Source organism: Actinia tenebrosa, unplaced genomic scaffold (assembly GCF_029948245.1).
Source record: "Actinia tenebrosa isolate PJP-AT-01 unplaced genomic scaffold, QUT_ActTen_1.0 PGA_scaffold1__47_contigs__length_23844297, whole genome shotgun sequence".
NCBI classification, from domain to species: Eukaryota; Metazoa; Cnidaria; class Anthozoa; order Actiniaria; family Actiniidae; genus Actinia; species Actinia tenebrosa.
Window position 1 is genome coordinate 14,639,618 of NW_028292578.1, and position 23,447 is coordinate 14,663,064.

Sequence of the window (23,447 nt, forward strand, 5' to 3'; positions counted from 1 at the left end):
GAAAGAAACTCAAACACCGTGTAAAAATGTTTGTAACTGTCTGGTTCTCACTAACGACGCAAGCAGACGGGAGGGAGAGAGGAAGGGAGAAAGAGAAGGAGGGAGGGAGAGATACAGTCAATGTCATTAACGTTGTCCACCGAAAAAAGACATTCACGCATTTAGAAATTTAGACTAAAAGAAATATCACGTGTTTCCTCGAACGTTCTGGCATAAAACAAACGCTGAAATACCATTCTCCATCTTAAATCCTCACTAAATGGTCGGGGCATTCTGGATTTTCGATTCACGAGTTGAATTTTACATTTAAAGTTCAGGCTCACTTTAGTCTAAATGTCTAAATGTGTAAATGTGTAAATGTCTTTTTTCGATGGACAACATTAATGACACTGACTGAATGTAGATGGATATGATAAATGTATGAATGAATGGATAACCCCAGTCATGTTGCGCAATGACGTTAAAATAATCCATGATTATCATTTCCCCCCCCATTGATTTAACCTAGCAGTTGCTCATATATCAGGTATCCATTATCCTATGTGCCCTTTGCTTTTCTCTTTTCGTTTTGCTTATTTTTAATGTCGTACTATTTGCTTTGATCTTGTTTGGTTTTGTACCGACACTAGGTTTTCAAGGGCCTTCAACCTACTTTGTTGGAGATGGAGTAGGGTGATCTTGTTTCAAGCCACTGATGAGTCCCATCAAACGAGAAATATCTTCAGCATCTGCGGCTGATACCTGGAGAAATGCAATGAAATGTTAGTATTAGAAACTCACAATAGACGACTTGGACTAAGAGGTCACGTGATCAAATCCGCCATTGTGGCTGGCATTTTACAGGATTTTCGCTATGCGCGGATGTAAAAAAAGATGGCGGATTCCGGTAGTTCTTTTGGTGATAAAAGGTAAGTTAGCGCACTAAATAATGATAAAAATTCCCTTTTCTTGCAAGAAATATATTCTTAGTAGATATTTAAAGTGGATTTTTTGCTATTAACTCGCCAAGAAGAGAATAAAATATGGTATTTTTTGCGATGGGATGTGAAGACCTACAAAATGTTTAGTCTTGTTGTGCCGGCTATTTTTTCTCTTCTTGGCTAGTTGATAGCAAAACTCTACTTTAGATATCTACTAAGAATATAATTCTTACAAGAAAATGGGATTTTTATCGTTATTTATTGCGCTAACTTACCTTTTATCACCAAAAAATTACCCGAATCCGCCATCTTTTTTTTACATTCTCGCATAGCGAAAATCCTGTAGAATGCCAGCCACAATGGCGGATTTGATCACGTGACCTCTTAGTGCAAGTCAGTAGTATAGGGAATGGGGGTTCCAGCGCAATCTCAACACGGGCAAGATCCGTATCAAAAATCCACCTACGGACGACCCCCACTCCAAGTGTGGTTGAGGGCAACAGCGCACTTAAATATATTAGTCTATATATGGAGTGCGAAGAATGTAAGAGAACTTTTAAGAAAGAAGCGGATTTGAAAAAGCATTTGAAAATGAAGACGAAGTGTATGAGCAGTTATGATTGTGGATGTGGTAAGAAGTTTGAGACTAAGGTTAAATTGTTTTGGCATTGTCAGGACTGTGAGTACGACTACGACGACCTAAAAAGTGCTTGGTATTAGGTATAAAATATTTCCTATTATATAGATGGAATCCCAAAGCAACTTCAGCACGGTGTCAATACCCGGTAACGGTGAGATTGACGTTAGACAGTTTTGGCGTCAGTCAGAAAGGAAGGTTAAAAGGACTCTCCGAAAAGGTATAGAAGAATTAGGAGCCCTGAAAGCGAGCATAATGGTAGAAGTAAGTTTGTCAAAAGACGAGGTAATGACGACAGCAATGTTGCGATCAAAGTCGTTAGTGATATTAGAATCCACGAATCTGGATAGGTCACTCAGTGAAGCCTTAGAAGCAATAATGGAGTCGCTGTCTAACTACACGAAAGAAGGATCGGGTTGGACAGTAGAGGAGGTTGAAGGAATAGAGATAAGTATAGCCAGGTACGTACCCATACGAGGGGGGAGTTACGTACCGCTACCAACGTGGGTAGAAAGGAAGAAGGCTATTGTAAACGTGAAGAATGAAGACAATCGATGCTTTATGTGGGCAATCAGGTCTGCACTGTATCCAGCAGAGAAGGATCCCTGTAGGACAAGTAAGTATCCCACAGATGATTTAGAGTGGGATGGTGTGGAATTTCCCATGCAGTTGATAGACATCCCCATATTTGAGGAAATAAACGATCTAGCAATTAACGTTTACGGAGTCAGAGAGCAGACGATAGTACCGTTAGTTCTGTCAAAAAGTAAAGGAGAGCGCGTACATTTATTCTACCACGGCGGACACTACTCATGGGTTAAACACATTAGCAGACTATTCTACAGACATACTAAGCACAAAGGTAAAAAGTACTTCTGCGACTGCTGCTTGCTGTCATTTACATCCTTAAATACCCTAAAGAAACACGATGAGATCTGCCGCGGAGTCGAAGAAGTGGCGCAACGGATCCAGATGCCCACCAACAAAGAGCTTTCATACGCAGACCATCAAAAGCAGATGCAAGTGCCTTACGTGATATATGCAGACTTCGAAGCGTTGATAACTAAGGAAGAGCAGAAACGTGGCGCCACGAATAAGGTAGGATTACACGAGATCTGCTCCTTTGGTTACATAGTAGTCAGATCAGACGGTAAAGCAAACCCTCCTGTGATTTACCGAGGTAAGAACGCAGCTAATGAGTTTCTAGAAGCATTGCGAGAAGAGGAGGGGGAGATTAGAGAACAATTAAGACGTCCAAAGAAGATGGAATTTACCAAAGAGAACCAGGAGGCTTTTAACAAGGCAAAAAAATGCCACATTTGCCAACATACGCTTCTTCAGTTTGGAAGACGAGCCAAGAAAGCGTGGGATGAAGATGGAAAGTATCTAGGAGAAGCTCATTTTAAATGCGGGAAGTATGCTAAGAAAGGTGAGAAGCCGGGAAAGCCCTCCACGCACTGCATTCACTGCCACAAAGCATTTGTTGAGGATTTCTATGTGGATAAGGTTAGGGATCACTGCCACATCACGGGTAAATACAGAGGAGCGGCTCATTGGAAATGCAATATAAACTTCAAAGTAAATCCAGACATGGAGATTCCGGTGTTCTTTCACAACCTCCGCGGTTACGACTCCCATTTGCTACTACAAGGAACAGACGGCTCCGACGTCAAATGCATACCCAACAACAAAGAGCGCTACATGTCCGTAACTGTGGGTAAGCTAAAGTTCTTAGATTCGCAGCAGTTTATGGCGGACTCCTTAGCAAACCTCGTAAAGTATAACACCAACTTTCCCATTTCCAGTCAATACGGCGCGGAAAGGAAAGGAGTCTACCCATACGAATACATGGACTCCTGGGATCGATTCAAAGAACCCCTACCACCCAAAGATCGCTTCTACAGCACCCTAAACGAGTCTGGTATAAAGGATGAGGAGTACCAGCATGCGTTAGACGTGTGGGAAAAGTACTCCTGTGAGAACATGGGTGACTACCACGACATCTACCTAAGGTCTGACGTAGTGCTGCTTGCAGATGTTTTCCAAAGCTTCAGAAAGATGGCTATGGAATATTACGGATTGGATCCCGCTAATTTCTACACGGCTCCTGGGCTCAGCTGGAGTGCTTTGTTAAAGAAGACAAATGCGCAGTTGGATCTCCTAACGGAGTACGACATGTATCGGTTTATGGAAGACGGTATTCGTGGCGGCGTATGCGGACCCAGCCGACGTTACGCCCGCGCAAACAACCCCTTAGTAGAGCACGACCCAGAGAAACCAACCACATACATTTACTACCTGGATGCGAATAACCTTTATGGTTGGGCAATGTCACAGTACCTACCTGTGAGAGACTTCGAATGGGATCCAGTGAAGCCGATAGACTTCTACATGCAGGTAGGAAAGGAGGAAGACAAGGGTTACGTCTTAGAAGTGGATCTGGAGTACCCAGAGCGCCTGCACGACGAACACAATGAGTTCCCCTTAGCACCAGAAGCGATAGAGATACCATTTAAGCAGCTAAGTCCGCTGCAAAAGCAAATGTGCCCTGGTTACAAACCGTACAGGAAACTAACTATGAACCTGATGGATAAGAAGAAGTATGTGGTACATTACCGCAACCTGCAGTTCTACGTGCGACACGGAATGCGCGTAGAGAAGATCCACAGAGTCCTAAAATTCACGCAGGAACCCTGGATGCGCCCCTACATTGACTTTAACACGCAAAAGCGTACCGCAGCGAAAAATGACTTCGAGAAAAACCTCTTCAAACTGATGAACAACAGCGTGTTCGGAAAGACAATGGAGAACATCCGCAAGCGCGTAAGCGTAAAAATAGTCAGCACCAAAGAGGAAGCAGAAGCATACGTGTCACAGCCAGGCTTCGTTAGATACGTAGAAATGCTGAACTTCTACGTGATTCACATGAAAAGGGCAAACCTCTTACTAAACAAGCCCGTTTACACAGGCTTTACGGTGCTGGATCTATCGAAGCTGCTTATGTATGAGTTCTACTACGATAAGCTTAAGCCAAAGTACGGAGACCGCTGTCGCCTCCTGTACACAGACACCGACTCCCTAATTCTAGAAGTGCAAACGGAAGACGTTTACAAAGACTGCCTCCCCGACATAGATGAGTACGACACCAGCGGTTACCCGAAGGAGCACTTCCTTTACTCTGCGAAGAATAAGAAGGTAATTGGGAAGATGAAAGACGAAATGTTAGGAAAACCCATAGTAGAGTACGTGGGTCTGAAACCAAAGATGTACAGCGTGCTAAAGTTAGACGGCGTAGAAAAGAAAGCTAAAGGCGTAAAAAAGTACGTGGTTAAGAAGGACATTACGCACGAGTCCTACCTCAACGTATTACAAACACGCAAGGAACAGCGGCATAAGATGAACAGCCTGCGCAGCTATGGTCATCAGATACATAACGTCACGCAGGAGAAGGTGTCACTGTCTGCATTTGACGGTAAGCGATGGATGTGTGATGACGGAGTGCATACGATAGCATTCGGACATCACACGATAAGCAGTTCTTCCATGACGAACCCACGTGTGGGGCCATCGTGAAGATAATACAAGATGGGCTGACCCTTCTTAGCTATTACGCTTCGGATCTGGTAAGTTTCCAAAGACCAATTAGGATCCGTAGCTCTTTTGGATCCTCCTTCTAATTCACCCGGTCCGTAGAGATATCGGACCGTGACATTACCTAATTTTTTTTCATGGGGGAAGACCGCCCTCGAACTTCTGACGTAGGACTTGTGTTCCACGTGTTTCTTTTTTATGGCATCCTTGGGTTTTATTCCTGTAGCCCTGGCCGCCTCGTTGTTTAAAGCCGCGACGACCTGGGGGAGCCTCTGGGTCCATTCCCTGTTGCGTTTGGAGGGATCTTCCAGCTCTTTCCAATACTGGTACCCAAAGAGACGCTCGGCCAGGGTCTTATTGAATCTTTCAACGATGCTCTGACCCCTGTGGTACTCTGCCTCGGCTCTCCTAATTTTAGTGCTGTGGTCTTTCAGGGTCTTAGTAACCACGCCCATGAACTCTGTCCCCGCATCCACTTGCAGCAGCTTAGGCCATTTCAAGACGCGCTTATAAATCCTACCTAGGGCTTCTGCGACTTCCCCAGAATCCTTGCTGGTTATGGGTTCGGCGTCCTTGTATCTGCTTGCGATATCAACTACGGTCAAAGCGTATCTATAGGTCTTTTTTCTCACCTTATCGTGCGGCAAGAAAAGCAAGTCCGCCTGATGAACTTCATTAGGGGCATTTACGGTAAAGCTGGGCCTGGGAATGTACTTGGGCACGGGAAGATAAACCTGCCAGAGGGTTTGTTTTTTTAACCAGTTCTTAGCCGTTTCTTCTGATACCCTGGCCGCGGTCGCGAGTTTCTTGATGGCCGACGCTCCTTTCCAATAGCCTTCAGGCCCATAGTAAATCCTCTTGAGTTTATCCTCTACGCGGCCCATTATATGAATTCCAGGACGAGATTGATCTTGCGTCCGTTGAAATCCACCGTCTCTCCGTCCACTTTAATGGTGATGTTTATGCTTTCTACCAAATGAGACAAATCATAGCTCAAAGAAATGGGAGTGTATTCTACTGGGTCAAATGGATTACCTTTGGGTAGAAACTTGGACATAAGAGAAGACTTTTCTCCATTGTTGTAACTATGGACTAAATCGCAATAGACTTCGTAAGAGGATGCGACTTTCCATTTCACAGGTATGGCTGTGTTGGTAATCGTCTTGCCCGAGGCACATAATAAAGATCCCAATGGGTCAGACTTTCCAAAAGTCATTGAATAATTTGACATATTATGTTTGAGGGTCATTTCGTGCGGCAATCCTGTGGTGAGAGTATAACCGTGTTTTGCTAATTCCTTGGCCAGTGTGATTGGCGTATAATGTCCATCGGGCAGCAATACGGCTTGATAGTTAGATCCTCCTGTATGCTCAGTGACTATGCCCCTAATCAGGTTATACCAAGAATTGTACAAAGAGCAACTTATGAGCCGGACCTTATGGGCTTTGATGGGAGGATTCAAGTAAGTGGTAAAGTCATTCTTGTCGCTTTCCAAAAAGACGATCATTATATTAGATACGCCAAAGCTACGCCTCCCGCCAGCCCTGCGACTCCTACAAAGACCAATTCATTATCTTTTTGTTTCTTAGGAGGCTGATAGTAATCCTTAAACTGAGGCTTTCTTAACCCCGTTAATGCCGCGGGGTGCGCCTGCGCGTAGAGCTTAAAGGCGTAGTCTGTATTTTCGAAGTTCTTATCCGCCTGCATTTTGTCTTGGTAATTCTTGTCCAACCAATCCCTGTAAGCTTGTCTTTTTTCATTCCAAGCCGCAACGTCTCGCTGATATTTCTCCAGCGCTAAGTCGTGCCTTTTCCTCTCAGCGTTAGATTCTGCGTTTCTATCACCGCTAACTAATCTATCCAGATATCTACCACCATAATTAGCTCCAGTGAATGCTAAGGCTGCAATAACTCCACCTGCGACCACGCTAGCCATTTATATGTTAGGTAGGTACTTTTCCTTCTGTAGGTAATTCTTTGCCATGATAGCCCCGCCTACGGCAGCGGTCATCTTAGCAAAATTAGCGAAGCTCTTGCTTGGGTCTTCAGTAAAGTCTTCTTTGAGCACTTTCTTACCTACCCAACCAATACCCGCAACGATGGAAGTAATGATAGCTGCTTCTTCAACAGTTTTCAATAACGCGGTTGACATTATATTACAAAGCGAGAAGGAAAATCTAGGTCGCCGCGGGTGATAAATTTACTCCATTTCAGGGATCTTACTTTTTCTAACCTCCACAGGTGCGTGATATGTTGGTGGTTCTACTTTTGGCTTTGCTGCCCGCCATTGTAAGTAAAGGCTGCCTGCTGCTATAGCAACTCCTAACGCGCCAATGACGTATCCCGGATTAATAAAGGATTCCTCTTCTTTTTCCTCCACCTTTTCTTCTTTTTTGGCTTTGTTCTTTTTATTCATCTCCGCGAGCTTCTTTCCGGCAGCGACTCTGCCTGGAGATTTAGCCTTGGTAATCTTGGTATCTTCTACGGGTGGTTGTTCTTCGGTGCCACTCATCTTATATTAAGGGACTTGAAGGACTTGACAAGTAACTTGATGACGACTTGACAATGACTTACGGACGACTTGACAACGACTTGACTAAGTACTTGAGGCGACTTGACAACGACTTGACTAAGTACTTGAGGCGACTTGACAACGACTTGACTAAGTACTTGAGGCGACTTGATCAGGTACCTCAGCAAGTGCTGCCTGGAAGACCTTTTCGACTTCTCTGTCCTTCTTGAAGTCCTTCCAAGACACCAGTACCTCCTTCAAGTCGACGTGCTGAGCTACGTGAAGTGCCGCAGAGGCGACTGCCATTAACTTACCGCACTTCAAAGACAACCACCCGCAGGTTATCTTAAGTTCTTGGGATATGACATAGTCATCACTAATGTCCTTCCGCAGTTGCTCCACGTCGTCTATGGGCAGCGCAAGTCCGAGAAGCTTGGTGGCCAGCTTAATGGCTGAGTCTGCTACGGCGTCCGTGGTCTTACTTGCAAGGGCGGCCTCGTACCTCTTATGGAACTTCTTAACCTCCTCTTCCGACAACTTATTAACCTGTTCATGGGTAAGTTCCTTGCCTATCATTTCTTTACACTTCCCAGAAGACACAAGAATGTTAAGTTGTTCCTTGAGGTTACTTTCATCTAACTGTGTGGGGACTTCATCTAAGAGCTGCTCAATATCCATATATGTTAATGGAATACGGAAACCTCAAAGAGAAGATCATCTTGGAATGTTGGTGCGTCTTTAAATGCCGCATGTATTCGTGTAACTGTTCCTTGGATATCTCACCGCCGTAGTCGCTTAAGATGGTTTCCAGGTCACTCCGACTCGGAGTATAAAATACTACGAGAGAGCCTATGTTTTCCCTGAAGGGCTTAGAGACACTGGTAAGCTGCTGGGAAAGCAACCAAACGCTGATATTGTCATGCCTACCACTAAAGGCAAGCTTAACGAGCTCGGAGGTGCGCTTTTTTACGTCGTCCCCACAGGCAATGTCGTCCAATATGAGTAAAGTCTGTGTATCTTTGGGGAATTGCTTGTGCCAGAACTTAAGATGGCTGGATAACTCGTTAGGATCTAAGATATCTACAAAGAAGTCGTCGTCTTTCACTCCTATGCCCGTCCAGGTGCGGTTATTCACGTAGGTGGGGCATAATAGCACGATGTAGTCGAAGCGGTATCTAAAGGGTCCTAATAGCTGCTCTACCACGAACTGGGTCTTTCCGCAGCCGGTGGGTCCTACTATGAGAGCATTGCAGGGAATATGATTCGGATCCATTATATATACGATGGACCCAGTGGACGCAGTAAGAAGGATTGCCACCGACGCAAAAGATAAAAGAGACACCATAGAAATGCAAAGGGAGGAGATCGATCGGTTAAAGGAGCGCGTGCAGGAATTGTACGATGAAATGTGCGGTCTGAAGCGTGCAGAAAGGTTTGGTGCCCTGCTGACGATGGCAACGTGGGCTAAGGAGTCCATTAAGGATTTCATGCGGTATCCCCTGTAGAATGTTAACAATAAGGTTAAATCTTTGTTAAGGATGCCTGGAAACTATTTCAAAGAGTGTCTTAGCTTTACTATTTTGAATCCTGCAAGCGCCCTTTAATAGGGGTCCTTATTTTTATTTATTATTATTAAATATCCTTAATTATTCTTAATAATAATAAATAAAAATAAGAATAGGATTTGAGACTCTTTGCGCAAACCCTACTTTACTATTTTAAGCCGCCTACTAATCCTTACGGGCTTTCCACATATACTTAACAAAGATTTAACCTTATTGTCAACATTCTAAGGCACTCTTTGAAATAGTTTCCAGGCATCCTTAACAATGTCAACATTCTGAGACACTCTTTGAAATAGTATCCGGGGCAAAAGAGTCCATTAAGGACTTTATGCGGTATCCCATATAAGGCTTATTAAATCCTTATTATATATGGAGTGTGAGCGGTGTAACAAGGAGTTCAGCAGCAAGCAAATGTTAAAATACCACCTGGAAAAGAAGGTATGCGCTAAGAAGGCACGCGAAAGACGTTGTAAGGAGTGTAATCGCCTCTTTAGCAGCGCGCAAATGTTGGATTACCACGTAGAAAACCGCGTTTGTCTAAAGAACGTATGTGAGCGATGCGAGGAGGATAAGAACGATGAATGGCACCGACATCGGTGCCGCGGCAATTACGACCTACTGAGCGTAGCCTGTGAGGAACACGGCGACGTTGCTGCACGATGTTGCCCAAAGGAAACCCAAAGGAAGTTAACGCGCCGGAAGAAGGAAATTGACCAGCGCTTTGCGGAGTTTGACTGCGTCGAAGGCGTAAGGTGGGAGGATAGAGAATATTGGGAGGCAACTTGTGAGCGCTGCGGCTGTCAAAGAAGTGACCAACATGTTTGGCAGTGCCTTTACGACGGCCAAGGCGGTTTTAAGGAGTACTTAGATCGCTTTGAGGCCTGGCATGCCGGCAATGAGGCGGCAAGGAAAGCCCGTAGAAGTTAGAAAGGACCTAAGATAGTAAGATAGGGTTTGCGCAAAGAGTCTCAAATCCCATTCTTATTTTTATTTATTATTATTAAGGATATTCGATAATAATGAATTAAGGATATTTAATAATAATAAATAAAAATAAAGACCCCTTTTAAGGGCGCTTGCATAATCTAATAATAATAAATAAAAATAAGGACCCCTTTTAAAGGTATATGCTAGCGCAGCTGCCTTTCTGGGAGGCATTCTAATTACCCTTTCAATATATGGACTGTATTACTTGCGAACTACCTGCCGACTGCATTACCCCTCGTAAGCCGCCGCGTAAAAAATACACCTGCCTTCATTGCGACAGGGTATTCTCCGAAGGATCCTTTGTGGGGCATTGGTGCTCCGCGGATCCTAAAGCGCAGCGGACTTTAGCAGACGCGCTTAACTACAAAGAGGAGATGGAGTGACTGTTCTTTCAATGTCAAACTTCCATCGGCCATTTACCTTACCATAGCTGCGTAAGTGGGTGAATTCCTCGCCCTGAATTACGTACCGCACGCAATCCGGCGCCCAAAGGGAATATTCCTTGCCTTCTAAGTCTTTGAGGACTAACCGTAAACGGTCGATGTCTTCGAAGACGACGTAATTTTTTATTTCGTATGCTTTACCGTGGACAAGATCACGCCAGTGAGTCAAGCTGAGCTTCATTATACCTATGGAATATCTTTAGGTGCGTTTTCAAAGTGGCGTAGGACTTAAACCGCTTTACACAGCCCTTACAGGGAATACGAATGCCATCCGCGTAATCCATCAGGGCACGGCAGATAATGTCGTAATCGTTGCTAACCATAGTTAGGTAACCATTTACATCAAGCTGCGAGATTTTCTTAGATTGCTTCGCGGATAAGACGCCGTTTCCTTTTGGGGTTCTCAACTCAATACACAACCCGCGGTATTTCTTGTGGGCGTTAAGGATTAAAAGGTCTGGCTGGCCGGCTTGGTAGCCTTTTCGCCAGCATGTTATGCGCTTGCTGTCAGAATCCTGCAGCTCGCCAAGGCCTGGTGCTATGATGAATTCAGGGTAAAACCTACGCATGTAATCGACTACCTTTGCATGCAGGTCAGCTTCATTTTCTATCTTAAAAACTAATTTATTCGGGCTGTCGAAGCGTTTGTCCATCGCATATTTACCCGTCTTTCTCAACGCGGGTAGGACTTCTTCGAGGACCCAATCTTGGAATTCTTCTGCCTTTGCCATCTTCGAGGAGAATATCAACTGATACAATCCGGATTCGTTCACATACAGGGAATGTGGGTGTGAATTGGAAGGGAGGCGATTCACCTCCATTCTAAGTTCGCTAAGCCTTACCTTGTATTTATCGCGAACGTGCACCTTAATTGCATCTTTTGGGCGTTCGTAGCCCAATGCGGCCGCTACTTCCTTTGCTTTGAAGTACAATTTATCGCCTTGCACGACTTGCAGTTTCGTACCGTTGCTTTCAAATACGCGAAGCATTGTATATTCAAGAAATATTTTAACATTGACGACTTCATTCCTCAGCCGTCCTAGTAGGCAACGCTTTTCAATTGGTTCATTTCTACGCTTAACTGCGCGTCAGACACGACGAAGACGTAGCAGTTTATTTTATCACCGTCGCCCGCGGAGGCATTCTTGGTGCGTTTGATTTCCAATGTTATGCCATCCTGCGTATTTACTAGACGGAGGCCTTGACCATGTAGGTCTTCGTCGTTAATGGTGCGCATGTCAATCCACAGCGCATATTTGTCCTTAAAGAATTCCTCGGGGCTAATTTGGTCGCCAAACTTGCGCATGGCCTCTCTGTACACGTCTGCGGGCTTTATCCCCTGGGAGTAGACCTTGTTTGGGACTCCGTTTATGTTGACCCCCACGTTAGTAATGTTGGGGTTGTGAAAGGCCTCGGAGTCGCGCTTACCGGCCTCGTAGGGTTTGGCGAACACCAGCATCAACCCCGTGAGACTTCTTCGGGGGAGGTTAATGCTTTGGTTGATAACCTCATCCGTCTTATCCAAGAAGCTAAATGTCTTATACATCACTACGTGGTCGTAAAGGAATGCCTTGCCAGAGCTGTACTCCATGCCAGCGCTACGGGCCAGCTCTTCGCTGTACACCGTTTCGTACTGTAATTCTAAGTTGGTAATAGAGTATGGGGTTGTTGTGGTAAGTGCAGTGCTTAGCCCACCAATAATGTTATTAGCATCTGCTAAAGTTACTTCAAACTGCAGTTCGGATAACTGTCTTGGGTAATACACACCGTGATTCGTAATCACTTCAAAGTCTAATGGTATGACATACTTACTACCATAGGCGGTCTTTATTCGCTTTGCGTCTGCCACTGCGGTTTCTCCGCTGCCGTCAGTAGGTTGCGTTTTCGTAGGTGTGCGAACCTTACGTAGAATGACACTACCAATTCCTTGTTCTATCCTTTGCGCGCGGTCAAAGGCCGTCAACCATAAGTCTTTGTACGTGGTGTACAGATCGTACCTATTTAAGTCCAGCAAGGATTCCCCGGCGAACTTTACGCGCATCTTAGAAACGATGTTGCGACCCACGTTGTTAACGATAATCCTTTCATCTGTGGGGCTTGACTGCACCGCTAGGTCAAACCTTAGCGCCAGGGTGCCAGGAACCAACACTAGGTTATCTGTTAGGCGGGGCACGCCTACGTACAGCGTTTCCCCTGGCTTTGCGCTACTGGGGGTAAAGGTGACCCGGTGAAAGGTGCGTTCTGCTTTCAGTCCGCCAACCTGCTTAGGTAATACGTTGGGATTTAACTTTGAGCTTATCATATATAATGGAAGTAGAAGGAACGGATTTTGACCCCCTTACCGAAGAAGGCCAAGTCGATATTAACGATGAAGAATACGATGCATGGATTAAGGACGCGGGGGCAAAGCCTTTGCTTTACGACATGGCCTTGATAAGCAAGTATGGCAATAGGTGGAAAAGCTTCAAGGCAGCCTTGAATCGCATGTGGCAATCAAGGAACCGCGGCAGCCCCGTCCCCGAGTACTTGGAACTTCAAAACACAGACGAAGCAGCCGCGCGGGAAACCGTAGAGTGGGCAAAGCAGGAGCTAGAGCTGCGCTACGACAACTTTGATGCTGACGACGTAAAGCTCACGGAAAAGGGAAACAAAGTCCTCATAAGCGTCCAAGACTTAAGATTTCCCGACAAAGACCGCTGGACAAAACCGCAAAACCTCTTTGATGAGGAGGGCAACGTTAGGGGTGACGTCTTGAGATTAAGAGGCTTTCAGCGTGCTACTAGAAGCCTGTTAGAAAGGCTGCACAACTTAACCGAAAGGACTAACGCGGAAAAACGTGCCGCGGATCTGCAAAGGGAGTTAAGAGAAAAAGATGTAGAATATGCAAAGCAAGGTCAGCTACTTGCCGATGCTGAAAAGAAGTCCGCCCATCAAGATGAAAGAATAAAAGAAATAGGAAATCAGGTGGATCAGGCCCTGCGCGAATTAGACAAAGCACGGGAGGACTTAGGAGAAGCCCAAAGCTCTGGCGCCTCAGTGGAAGCACTGCGGGAAACGTTGGAAGAAAGGGAGGAGGAATACATGAAGCAAAACCAGCGGCTTGCCGACGCGCATAGGAGGGAGGTCGAATTTAAAAATCAAGAAATAAGGGAGCTGGTAGACCAAAGAACCCAAATTCGACGCGAAAGAAATCAAACTCAAAGGGCTCTTAACCTCGCCCTGCAAGAGTTGGATCTAATTAAAGACGATACCGATAACCTGCAAACCACCATAGCCGGCTCTTTAGTGGAACGGCGACGGTTAATGGCTGAAATCAATACTAAGGAGGAGCAAATCCGGCAAAGAGATCAGGCCATCGAAGACCTGGAGGGGCAAATAGAGCGGCAGCAAGAAGTAATCGAGGACCAAACTCGTACCGAGGAAGAAAGGGAAGCAGCTCAAAAGGAAGTAGATACGCTCGAAATACGCCTTGCGGAATTGCGGGCTCAAAAGGAAAAGCTGGAAAAAGAGCTGGGGCTTACCACCAAGGAAAAGGTAAAAAGAGCTCTGGTGAAGTATGGTCTTCCGCTGGCATTTGCGGTCGCTATTTCGAGCGTAGTAGGCGTGATCTTGTCCGCGCTTAAGGCTACAGGCGCAGGCGTAAAGAAATTAGGCAGTGGACTAACGGACTTGGGAAAAAAGATGGCAGCCGGTCTTCCTGGGCTGCTGGGTAGCGTTCTTGGCCTGGCGCTTAGGGCCGGCGGCGAACTGTTAAAGTTCGTGGGGAATAACATTTGGATCTTGGTCGTCGCTATTGGAGTGGTACTCCTGAAGAAGATGAAGGCTTAATCTTATCCTTGTGTATTACTGGTGGCTTATCGTCGTCGGGCGCCCGAGGCGTCCTCGACTGGGGATAAGTAAAGATAGTATTCGCACCGCCTTGATAATGCGGAACTAGCGGCAGCACGCTCATGGTGCTAATGGGCTTATGATTCCAAGTGGCATCCGTCGGGGAATTTCTTGACGGGGCGGCATTTATCCGAAGGTAGGCAACGTCGTTGGGGAGAACTTGTAACTTCGCATATTGGCAATTGGCTATCATGTGAAAAGTTACCGGCGTTAAGTCTTCTCCGCTTCTTGGAGGGGGTTCCGACGAGAAATGAGCTGGGTTCCTATTATTATCTTTTTTTCTGTAGGGTAGTAATGGGTGGTTATCCTCATCGACAATCCTAAACCCGACATTACACGAATACCCCGTCGAAATGCTAATGGTACACATGATCAATCCCAGGCCCCCAACCTTCACCCACAGCCCGGTGTCATGCCAATGCTGTTCTAAGTAGTCCTTCTCCTCCAAAAAATGTAGAAACCAATCTTCCTTTGCGTGTGGGTTCATATATTTCAGCAAACATAGTTTGCTTCTAGAGACTAAGCACCGTAAGAGTGCTGATGGTTGCGTGGTTATAGATAGTATCTCTCTGATTTTCTATACTATTTATGCAAACGCTCCCGGTGTCATCTACGCGCATTTGCAGCTTTACCTTCCCATGGCAATCGGCGACCATGTGGAAAGTCCAAACCGATAGATTTTCGGCGCTGCTGGGGTTCGGCTCTACGGAGAAATGCGTAGGCTCCCTGTTGTTTGTCTTATTTCTCATAGGCTGCAGTACGCCATTGTCATCGCAGAACCTAAAGCCCACGTTGGCATGGCTGCTCGTGCCAATGCAAATACTACAAAGGATCAATTTCTTTCCTGAGTAATTCAAATTCACGGACATGCCCGTGACATCAACCCAAGATGCCTGGTTGTATTTTTTCTCGCCTGTGTAAGTCGTATAAACACAATCTACTCCAGCTACGTAGGGGTTGTTCATCGCCATATATAATAGCTCAGACCAACACCCGCGGTGGCTAAGCCGGCTTTTAGTAAGTTATGGTCGTATTCCTCAGGTATCGTAGGCATAACATGGGCCTTCTTTGATGGTTTCTTAACTACGGGTAGCTTCGCTTCGTGTGACTTTTTTGGCTTCTCTACGAAGTGAGGAATGTTCCTAAGAGTGTCAGAGTTCACGTCATTCACCCCAAACTTCATATCCTTAGTAGCTCGCTGCAGCTTGTTGTTATAACCCACAACGGAATGGGCGTTGATGACTAAATTACTCGGCATTAACCAACAACCAGGCGATAAAGCGTAATCCAGTCGCACTTTAGACTGCTGCACCGCTAATTGATATCTCTGCACCGACTTGGATATGTCGTTCTCTATTATTGCTGACTCAAATAAAGTTAGGAATTCTTCTTGCGTTTCCCGCGAAGCACCTTGGGATCCAACGATGGGGCTGCGGGTATTTACCTGCGCTCCTAAGATGCAGTACACAAATGCTTCAATGCTGCGGTTAATCCTGGCTAGGTTCCTTAAACCTTTTCCTTTCATCAACACGAATGGATCCCAAGTGCCGAGGTAGTTCGATTGGATTCTGGTAATTAATGAATTATTGCTCTTATCACCACCCATATCACCGAACTCTAACTCATTACTTGGGTATTCCTGATGCCCATAATCGGCCGGCTTCTCACCGTTGGCACCCCAAACGTAAACGATGCCAAGGCCATGCGTCTTACCCTCTTTGTAACGAAAGTCTCTTTGCTGTGGTTTGAACTCATTAATTAACCTTTCCAGGGCTGCGGCGTTATATCGATTATTCATTGGATTAAATGCCTTATCTCCCGGTAAAGGTACGTTAAGCTCCTTCAACAACCTCCTTACCGTAAAGGCAACGTGAAACCGCATGATCGGAACGTGAAACATATCCGCGGCAACGCCACAACCTTTAGTGGCGGCCCAGACAGCAAAGTTTAACTGCTGCGGCCAATATCGCATATTGGGTCCTGCTAACCATTCCCTGGCCTCTTTACCCGACGTATGCTTTAACATCGTATCCCATAGATATTCCTTACTACTACATCAAATGATTGCCTACCCACTGAAATCTTCAGGAACGTTACCATCGTTTCAAAGTCGTTTACACCACCTTCAGCATCGTAAAATGGGTAATCTTCCGTGGTTAACAATAAGTTTCTAGGAAAATTGGGCGCTTTATGCACGGGTGCCTCCTTCGTTATTGGCAAATGCTGTGCCTTTTTCCTCTCCTCATGCGGCTCCAAGTCCGTATTGCTGTACATTCTTTCGCCGTTATAGTAAATCCCATCGGGTCTTCTTTCGAACTTACTAGGGTCTGCATGCGGAAACATCTTCCTAAAGGCTCTCCAGTTGGCATAATCCCGGTTGTCGTGATGTGGCTGCTCCTCAATATCATCCCCAAAAGCGTCGTACATTAGTATATATAATGGATGTTATACCTTCAGCACCTCAGTTGTACCCAGATGTTCCCAATTATCACGCTACCACTAAGGATACAGGTCCTAACGAATTAAACGCTGAAAACTTTAGGCTCAACAAAGCAAACTTAATACTGTCTTACTTGGAAGGGCAAGCGAAACACTACGAAGAGGTCAGGAAAAAGTACGCCAGAGCCCGAAGCATACTACATAAAATCGCGATAACTTCCGGCTCCATGTCCGTGGCGTTAACAGGCACTGGCGTTGCTACTTCGCTTACCGGGCCTGGAATAGTCATTGGCATTCCTTTGGCAAGCGTTGGAGCTGTCTGCGGCATTGTTTCCGCTGTTACGACAGGCATTATAAAGCAATTGTCCGGTAAGATATCCAAGCACGACACTCATATAGCCCTAGCAAGAGCAAAGGCTAACACCATCGCCGACTTGGTCTCCAAGGCTCTGCGGGACCGCCGCATAGACGACGCGGAGTTTTCTTTGATCCTCGCGGAGGAAAAGAAATACGGCGAATTAAAGTCGGGCAATAAAAAAACCATCGTGAAAGATCTGTCCGAGGAATCTCGCAAACAGATCTACCAGAAGGCAAAAGAGGAGCTCCAAAGAAAACTCGCTCAGTAGACATCTGCTTTGAAAAGAACGTAGGGGGATTTCGACTGCACATTTCATCTTCTCGGAATCCATTCTAACAGCGGGTGGTTGGGGTCTATTTTGTAAAATATTTCGTAAATTACGTCGGGGTAATAAGGAATATCCTTATCCAGCCGACAGAATAACCACTCGGCCCTTTGCATATCTGGGACATGAGGAATACGCCTACCGGTAATTTCAGACAAAAGATAGGGAATAGCTTTGTAATATTTCCCTAGCTTTAATTTTTTCAATGTCTTTCGTAGACTTTGTGGGGTTGGCTCTTCTAAGTGGTCTATGATTTTCTGCCTTACTTCATCGTCTAAATATATCGGATGTAAACCTTGGATATGACTCATCCAGTCTCGGAAGTATCTTATTCTCTTATATGGGGTCTTCGTACGACCTCCATTGGCGTAATACTGCTCTCTGGTAGCATTTGGTGCGGCATTACGAATATTCTTACCACACTCGTAACACTGTGCTGACGTGTCATCTTCTATTTGCATTTTCTTACCACAACAAATATACTTATTTGGCTTAGTAGGTACAAACTTGGGTTTCAAGCACTTTACACAAAAATCATAAACAAACTCTTTACATTCTTCGCACTCCATATATAGACTAACATATTTAAGTGCGCTGTTGCCCTCAACCACACTTGGAGTGGGGGTCGTCCGTAGGTGGATTTTTGACGCGGGTCTTACCCCGTGTTGAGATTGCGCTGGAACCCCCATTCCCTATACTACTCAAGTCGCTTATTTTGGAAAGCAAGGGTATCGTAGCGATGACAGCGCGCGCCTCTCATCAAGGCCACCGGGGTTTGATTCCAAGACTTAACACCTTGTGTAATTAGAGTTGCTTGTTGGTTCTCGTCTGTGCTTCAAAGGTTTTTCTACGGGTTCTGAATATGCACACCAAGAATTGGGGATTTAGTCCATTCAATGGATGTGGATTTACCTCTGACGTCTGAGGTGCTTTCCTGATCGAAGCTTCCTTCTTGCTGCCTGCCAGTTCATTCAACTAAAACAGTGGATGTTCTCAGCATTAACAATAAGTACTTCGGTAGGGTAACTCTTAAGCTATGGTAACAATAAACTGTAGAAACTCGTAAATTGTTAAGGAATCTTCCGAACTTTTGGAAGGAAACAAGAAACTTCAAGATATTCTCACCTTCTTCTGCATGACCACTGCTTGTGTAGTACACTGTTTGAGAAAATCTGAGCTCTCTTTTGTCCTTGGGTCCTCATCTCCGTACTAGAAGATAAAAAAGAATATATATAAAAGATGTTAGAAGATACCCATGCTGGACCACAATGCACTATGTTAGATATCTCAGGGCCTATAGTCGCAAAACAATGTTTTCCCTTCTTAAAGTGTATATCAAGGCAAAAATTTCATTTTCAAAATCACTTATATATCACTTAAAAGTGTACAAAGCCATATATTTCAGTCATAAGGATAATTTGCAAATGAAAAAACAGCATTAATTTCCACAGCATTCTTGAATTTACGTCATCTCATTTGCATATAGATATTTCAAATGTTTATATCTCCTAAAAAAAATTTTTATATACAAAAAATCCGGAACTATACTACTACACTATTCACATATAAGTGATTTTGAAATAATAAAAAAATTCCTTTATATATACTTTAACAGATCCATAATATATTTCACATAAAGGCTTTAGTGCACCATCACGTGATGGCAGCCATGACAGGAGGCAGGAACAATTGAATCTGATCTAATCTGATTTGCATCAGGAATAATTCAGTTTCCTCAAATACTATTTTTGTGCCTCCTGTCATGGCTACCATCACGTCGTGGTGAAAAGCCTCCATAGCAAGCCAGATTGTGCTTATATATCTACATGATTTAAGGTAAGGAATAGGATAGGACAAACCTTGGTCTTGTATACAGAGTATGCTGACTTCTCGTTTTGCAGAGCTGCACGGAAATCATTGACACAAGCCTTGGCACGAGCTAACAAATGGAAGCTATGAAAATACCAAGAGAAAAACTTACTTTCTTTGCCATTTTTTATTATCATCAAAATCAAGCATCACTTAAATTTATAACTATATCATCATTATCATCATCACTGTAATCATCATCATCATTCAAGCATCACTTTGATTTATAACTATATGATTATCATCATCACTGTAATCATCATCATCATTCAAGCAACACTTTGATTTATAACTATATCATTATCATCATCACTGTAATCATCATCATCATTCAAGCATCACTTTGATTTATAACTATATCATCATTATCATCATCATGTAACATAAATATTGTATAATCACCCCATGGCCGTGTGAATACTTGTACTCCCATGGTACCTATAACATAAATTTGCTAATTGTTAACTTCCTATTCAATATTCTGCAACTTACTTTTAAATTGAATGACAAACGATAAATGATTGGAAACTTGAGAGGCCACGATAAAGTGCAATGAAATATTAGTAATACTAACTTATATTATATTATGCTAATTATATTGTTGTCTTTTGTTTAACTATCACTATTGTGAACAATTTAGTAATTAGTGTTTCACAGATATATTGTTTGCACTCTAATAAACACTTACTTAAGCTGAACATTGAGAACTTTCTCCATAAATTTCTCAGACATCTTGAATTCCCTCTGACCATGAAGCATGAGTCCAATGTTGCTCTAGGGTAAGACAATGAAAATGTATAGTAGCTATAGGTAGGTATTCAATAGAACCAAAAGAAGAAAGAGGGAATGAAGGAATGAAGAAAAGAATGAACGAACGAACAAGGGAAGGAAGGAAGGAACAAAGGGAGGAACAAAGGAATGAACCAACAAAAGAAAAAAGGGAGGGAGGGAGGAAGGAAGGAAGGAAGGAAGGAATAAAAGATGTAAGTAAGGAAGTAAGTAAGAGAGGAACAAGTAAGGAACAAAGAAGAGGATGTTTCCTAGTGAGTACTTACATCAAAGGTTGCCATGTCAGGGTGACCCTCACCAAACACCAAAAGAACCAAATATCTTGCTCTGTACATGAGCTTGAGAGCCAGTGATACCATACCAGCATTATGACAGTACAGAGCAAGGTGAACCTGAAACAAACAATCACAGGTTAATAATGGTGAGTTCTGTGTTACAGAATAGTGGGGTAAAACAACAAAACGAAGTCCATTGTACAAGTTAGAAAAATAGTGAAATGAGTGAAGGAACAAAAAGTTTTTTACTATATGTTAACATCTTTTTGATTTAAATATACAATACCACTAGACAACACACATGCCCATCATAGAAGTAAAGAAATATCCAGTGTTTTAAAGAAAGAATATTATAAAATAATTGGGATACTACACGCGCTACGATTGGTCGAAAACCATATTTGATGAGAGTATCAAAACACGCTATTTTAGTGTGCGCGTCGTGGTTTCCTACGCTCCTCTCGTGTTCTCTCAGCACCCTGCATGTTTTGATCAGAGTATCAAACACAGAAAACTGTTTTTGATCTGTTAAGTCAAACCCTGGTATACCACTTACATATGCAATGATAGTATCTGGATGATCCACTCCGAGTACCCTCTCACAGACAAGAACAGCCTTCTTCTGATAGGCTACAGACTGAAGACATAATAATATATCATGGTTAAAACAGACAACATTAATTTTATAGCTGATATTCGTGTTTTATGGGAAATGAAGGGGGGGGGGGGACGGAAGAAGCAATGTCATAGAAAGAAATAGCTAAAAAAATTCTTTAAGGGAGAGGATTGTCATGAGAAAGATGCTTTTGATTGTTTGACGTTTGTGACCACACAGATTAAATTAGTTATAAGCTCCAATGTCTCACCTGAACAGCATCTTCAGCCAAGTAGTGTAACCTTGCTATTGTTCTGAAGAATAAGTATTCCAAAATTGCTTAAAATGACTTAAACCCAGAGGTTGTTTCAGGGTTTGATAAAATGGATATTTAATTTATAAATAATCATTTTTTATCTCACCTGTAACACGTTGCTATGTCAGGATGAAGAGGTCCATATACTTGATGGAACAAGTTTAGAGCTTCAACCATTAGCTCGTGGGCTTCACCAAGAAAACCTGTTAAAGGGGTTAAAAATTAGGCAGTGCTTCCCCTCACTTGACTCATGAAGGCAGAGAAAAAATAACATACATAGTGGCTATTATATGAAAAGTGTAATAGGGTTGCATGGTTTTGCAAGTCATTTTTAAAGAGAGTGGCCATGTATTGAGCAACAAGTTGTATTTTAAGGGCCAACCTCTATTAAGCATTTCCTTTTAAATGGCCATCCAAGGTGGCTTTTTAGTAGACTAGTTTGTTTTTGAGTAAGTTTTGTTTAATAGAAATAATATGTAAAGTAGTTTTACACACCTGCTTGAAGCCGTGCGTTAGCAGCTTCAAACACAGCAGCTGCATCGTAGGCCTATTGACATAAAGAGAAAAGAAACATAATAAATAATATATAAAAAAATATTCCCTACATGTATCAATAGCCAATCTGAGGTTAAGGGAATAATCTGGGTCAAGTTGGCATTGCAGTGCATTTTGGGACTGTTTTGGGGGACATATTTTGACATCATTCTGTCACCTAAAACAGCCCCAAATGTTTTTTCCTCAATATCGGAAAGACTCATGATGTTCATATTATAGATAAATTGTGAAGGAAGAGCATACTGTAGTACTGTATTATACCTTAGGGTTTGTGTGCTTCACAATAGGGAACAGGTTCAAAATGTCATCCTCTTTAAAGGTGGAGTGCTTCTTGTTGTCAAAATCATACTCACGAAGAAGAATTTGAACTCCTATGAGAAAACAAGGTAGAGAATAAGAGTACTGAAACTACAAGAACACAAACAAATAAACAAAAAACAATCAAACAAACAAACAAAACAGTGACTTCCAGAACTACATTTAATTGTTTCATCTTTTGACAAAGAGAGGACCATTGATTCTGATAAAAACAAAAGCCTTGTATTACTTGTATTTACTCACCGCTTTTAAGACACCATGATCTGAGGAGAGAAATCTTCTGGATAGCATATCTCGACACAGCACTATCACAACTATCACTAGAAATATCAGAAGACATCATATTTTTAATTTCAAATACATCAAAATGATGTTAAAAAATATGAGAATCAAGACCAAGAAAAAGTGATTTAATTAAATGGGAGTTACATAAGATGGTTACAAAAACCTGTGAGGACAGGGGGAGGGTAGGAATTATGACACTCTTGACTACAGGGGGAGGGTAGGGATTGACACTTTTGACTACAGGGGTAGGTAGGGTAGGGATCATGACACTTTTGACTACAGGGCGGTAGGGATTATGACACTTTTGACCACAGGGGAGGTAGGGATTATGACTGTTTTGACCACAGGGGGAGGGTAGGGATTATGACTGTTTTGACTACAGGGGGAGGGTAGGGATTATGACACTTTTGACTACAGAGGGAGGGTAGGGATTATGACTGTTTTGACTACAGGGGGAGGGTAAGGATTATGACACTTTTGACCACCAAGGGGGAGGGTCTAATATTGTCATGGCACTTGATGTAACTCCCCAAACTTCCCCTCCTATACAGTAATAGAATATATGGTACCCCTTAAACTTTTCACTTACCACTGCAGCTGGTATCCAAAGTTATTACTAACATCTTCAACTATGGTCTTCCATAATTCTTCAGGAGTGAGTGTTGCCCACACTACCACATTAGAACCATTTGCTGCCTGGGACTTTGAGGCTTTCTTTTTGCTCTTTTTCTTTTTACTACCAACCTTTGGCAACAAAAATACATAAATAAAAGGAAATTTT

At 43.5% G+C, this 23,447-nt stretch overlaps 1 protein-coding gene across 1 annotated transcript in view; it reads right to left on the minus strand.

Annotated features, from left to right (window-relative positions):
• Positions 1 to 23,447, minus strand: part of LOC116288106 (clustered mitochondria protein homolog) — a 38,334-nt gene that overhangs the window by 814 nt on the left and 14,073 nt on the right. Inside the window, exons 35-48 of the mRNA XM_089032603.1 lie at positions 23,256 to 23,410; positions 22,625 to 22,701; positions 22,325 to 22,434; positions 22,004 to 22,055; positions 21,615 to 21,711; positions 21,464 to 21,506; positions 21,154 to 21,234; positions 20,589 to 20,714; positions 20,222 to 20,307; positions 19,936 to 19,971; positions 19,524 to 19,617; positions 18,790 to 18,873; positions 18,577 to 18,639; positions 653 to 741 (exon numbers count right to left, since the gene is read on the minus strand). Of these exons, the coding sequence (XP_088888729.1) occupies positions 653 to 741; positions 18,577 to 18,639; positions 18,790 to 18,873; positions 19,524 to 19,617; positions 19,936 to 19,971; positions 20,222 to 20,307; positions 20,589 to 20,714; positions 21,154 to 21,234; positions 21,464 to 21,506; positions 21,615 to 21,711; positions 22,004 to 22,055; positions 22,325 to 22,434; positions 22,625 to 22,701; positions 23,256 to 23,410 (1,193 nt within the window). The remainder of the gene's footprint in view (positions 1 to 652; positions 742 to 18,576; positions 18,640 to 18,789; positions 18,874 to 19,523; positions 19,618 to 19,935; positions 19,972 to 20,221; positions 20,308 to 20,588; positions 20,715 to 21,153; positions 21,235 to 21,463; positions 21,507 to 21,614; positions 21,712 to 22,003; positions 22,056 to 22,324; positions 22,435 to 22,624; positions 22,702 to 23,255; positions 23,411 to 23,447) is intronic.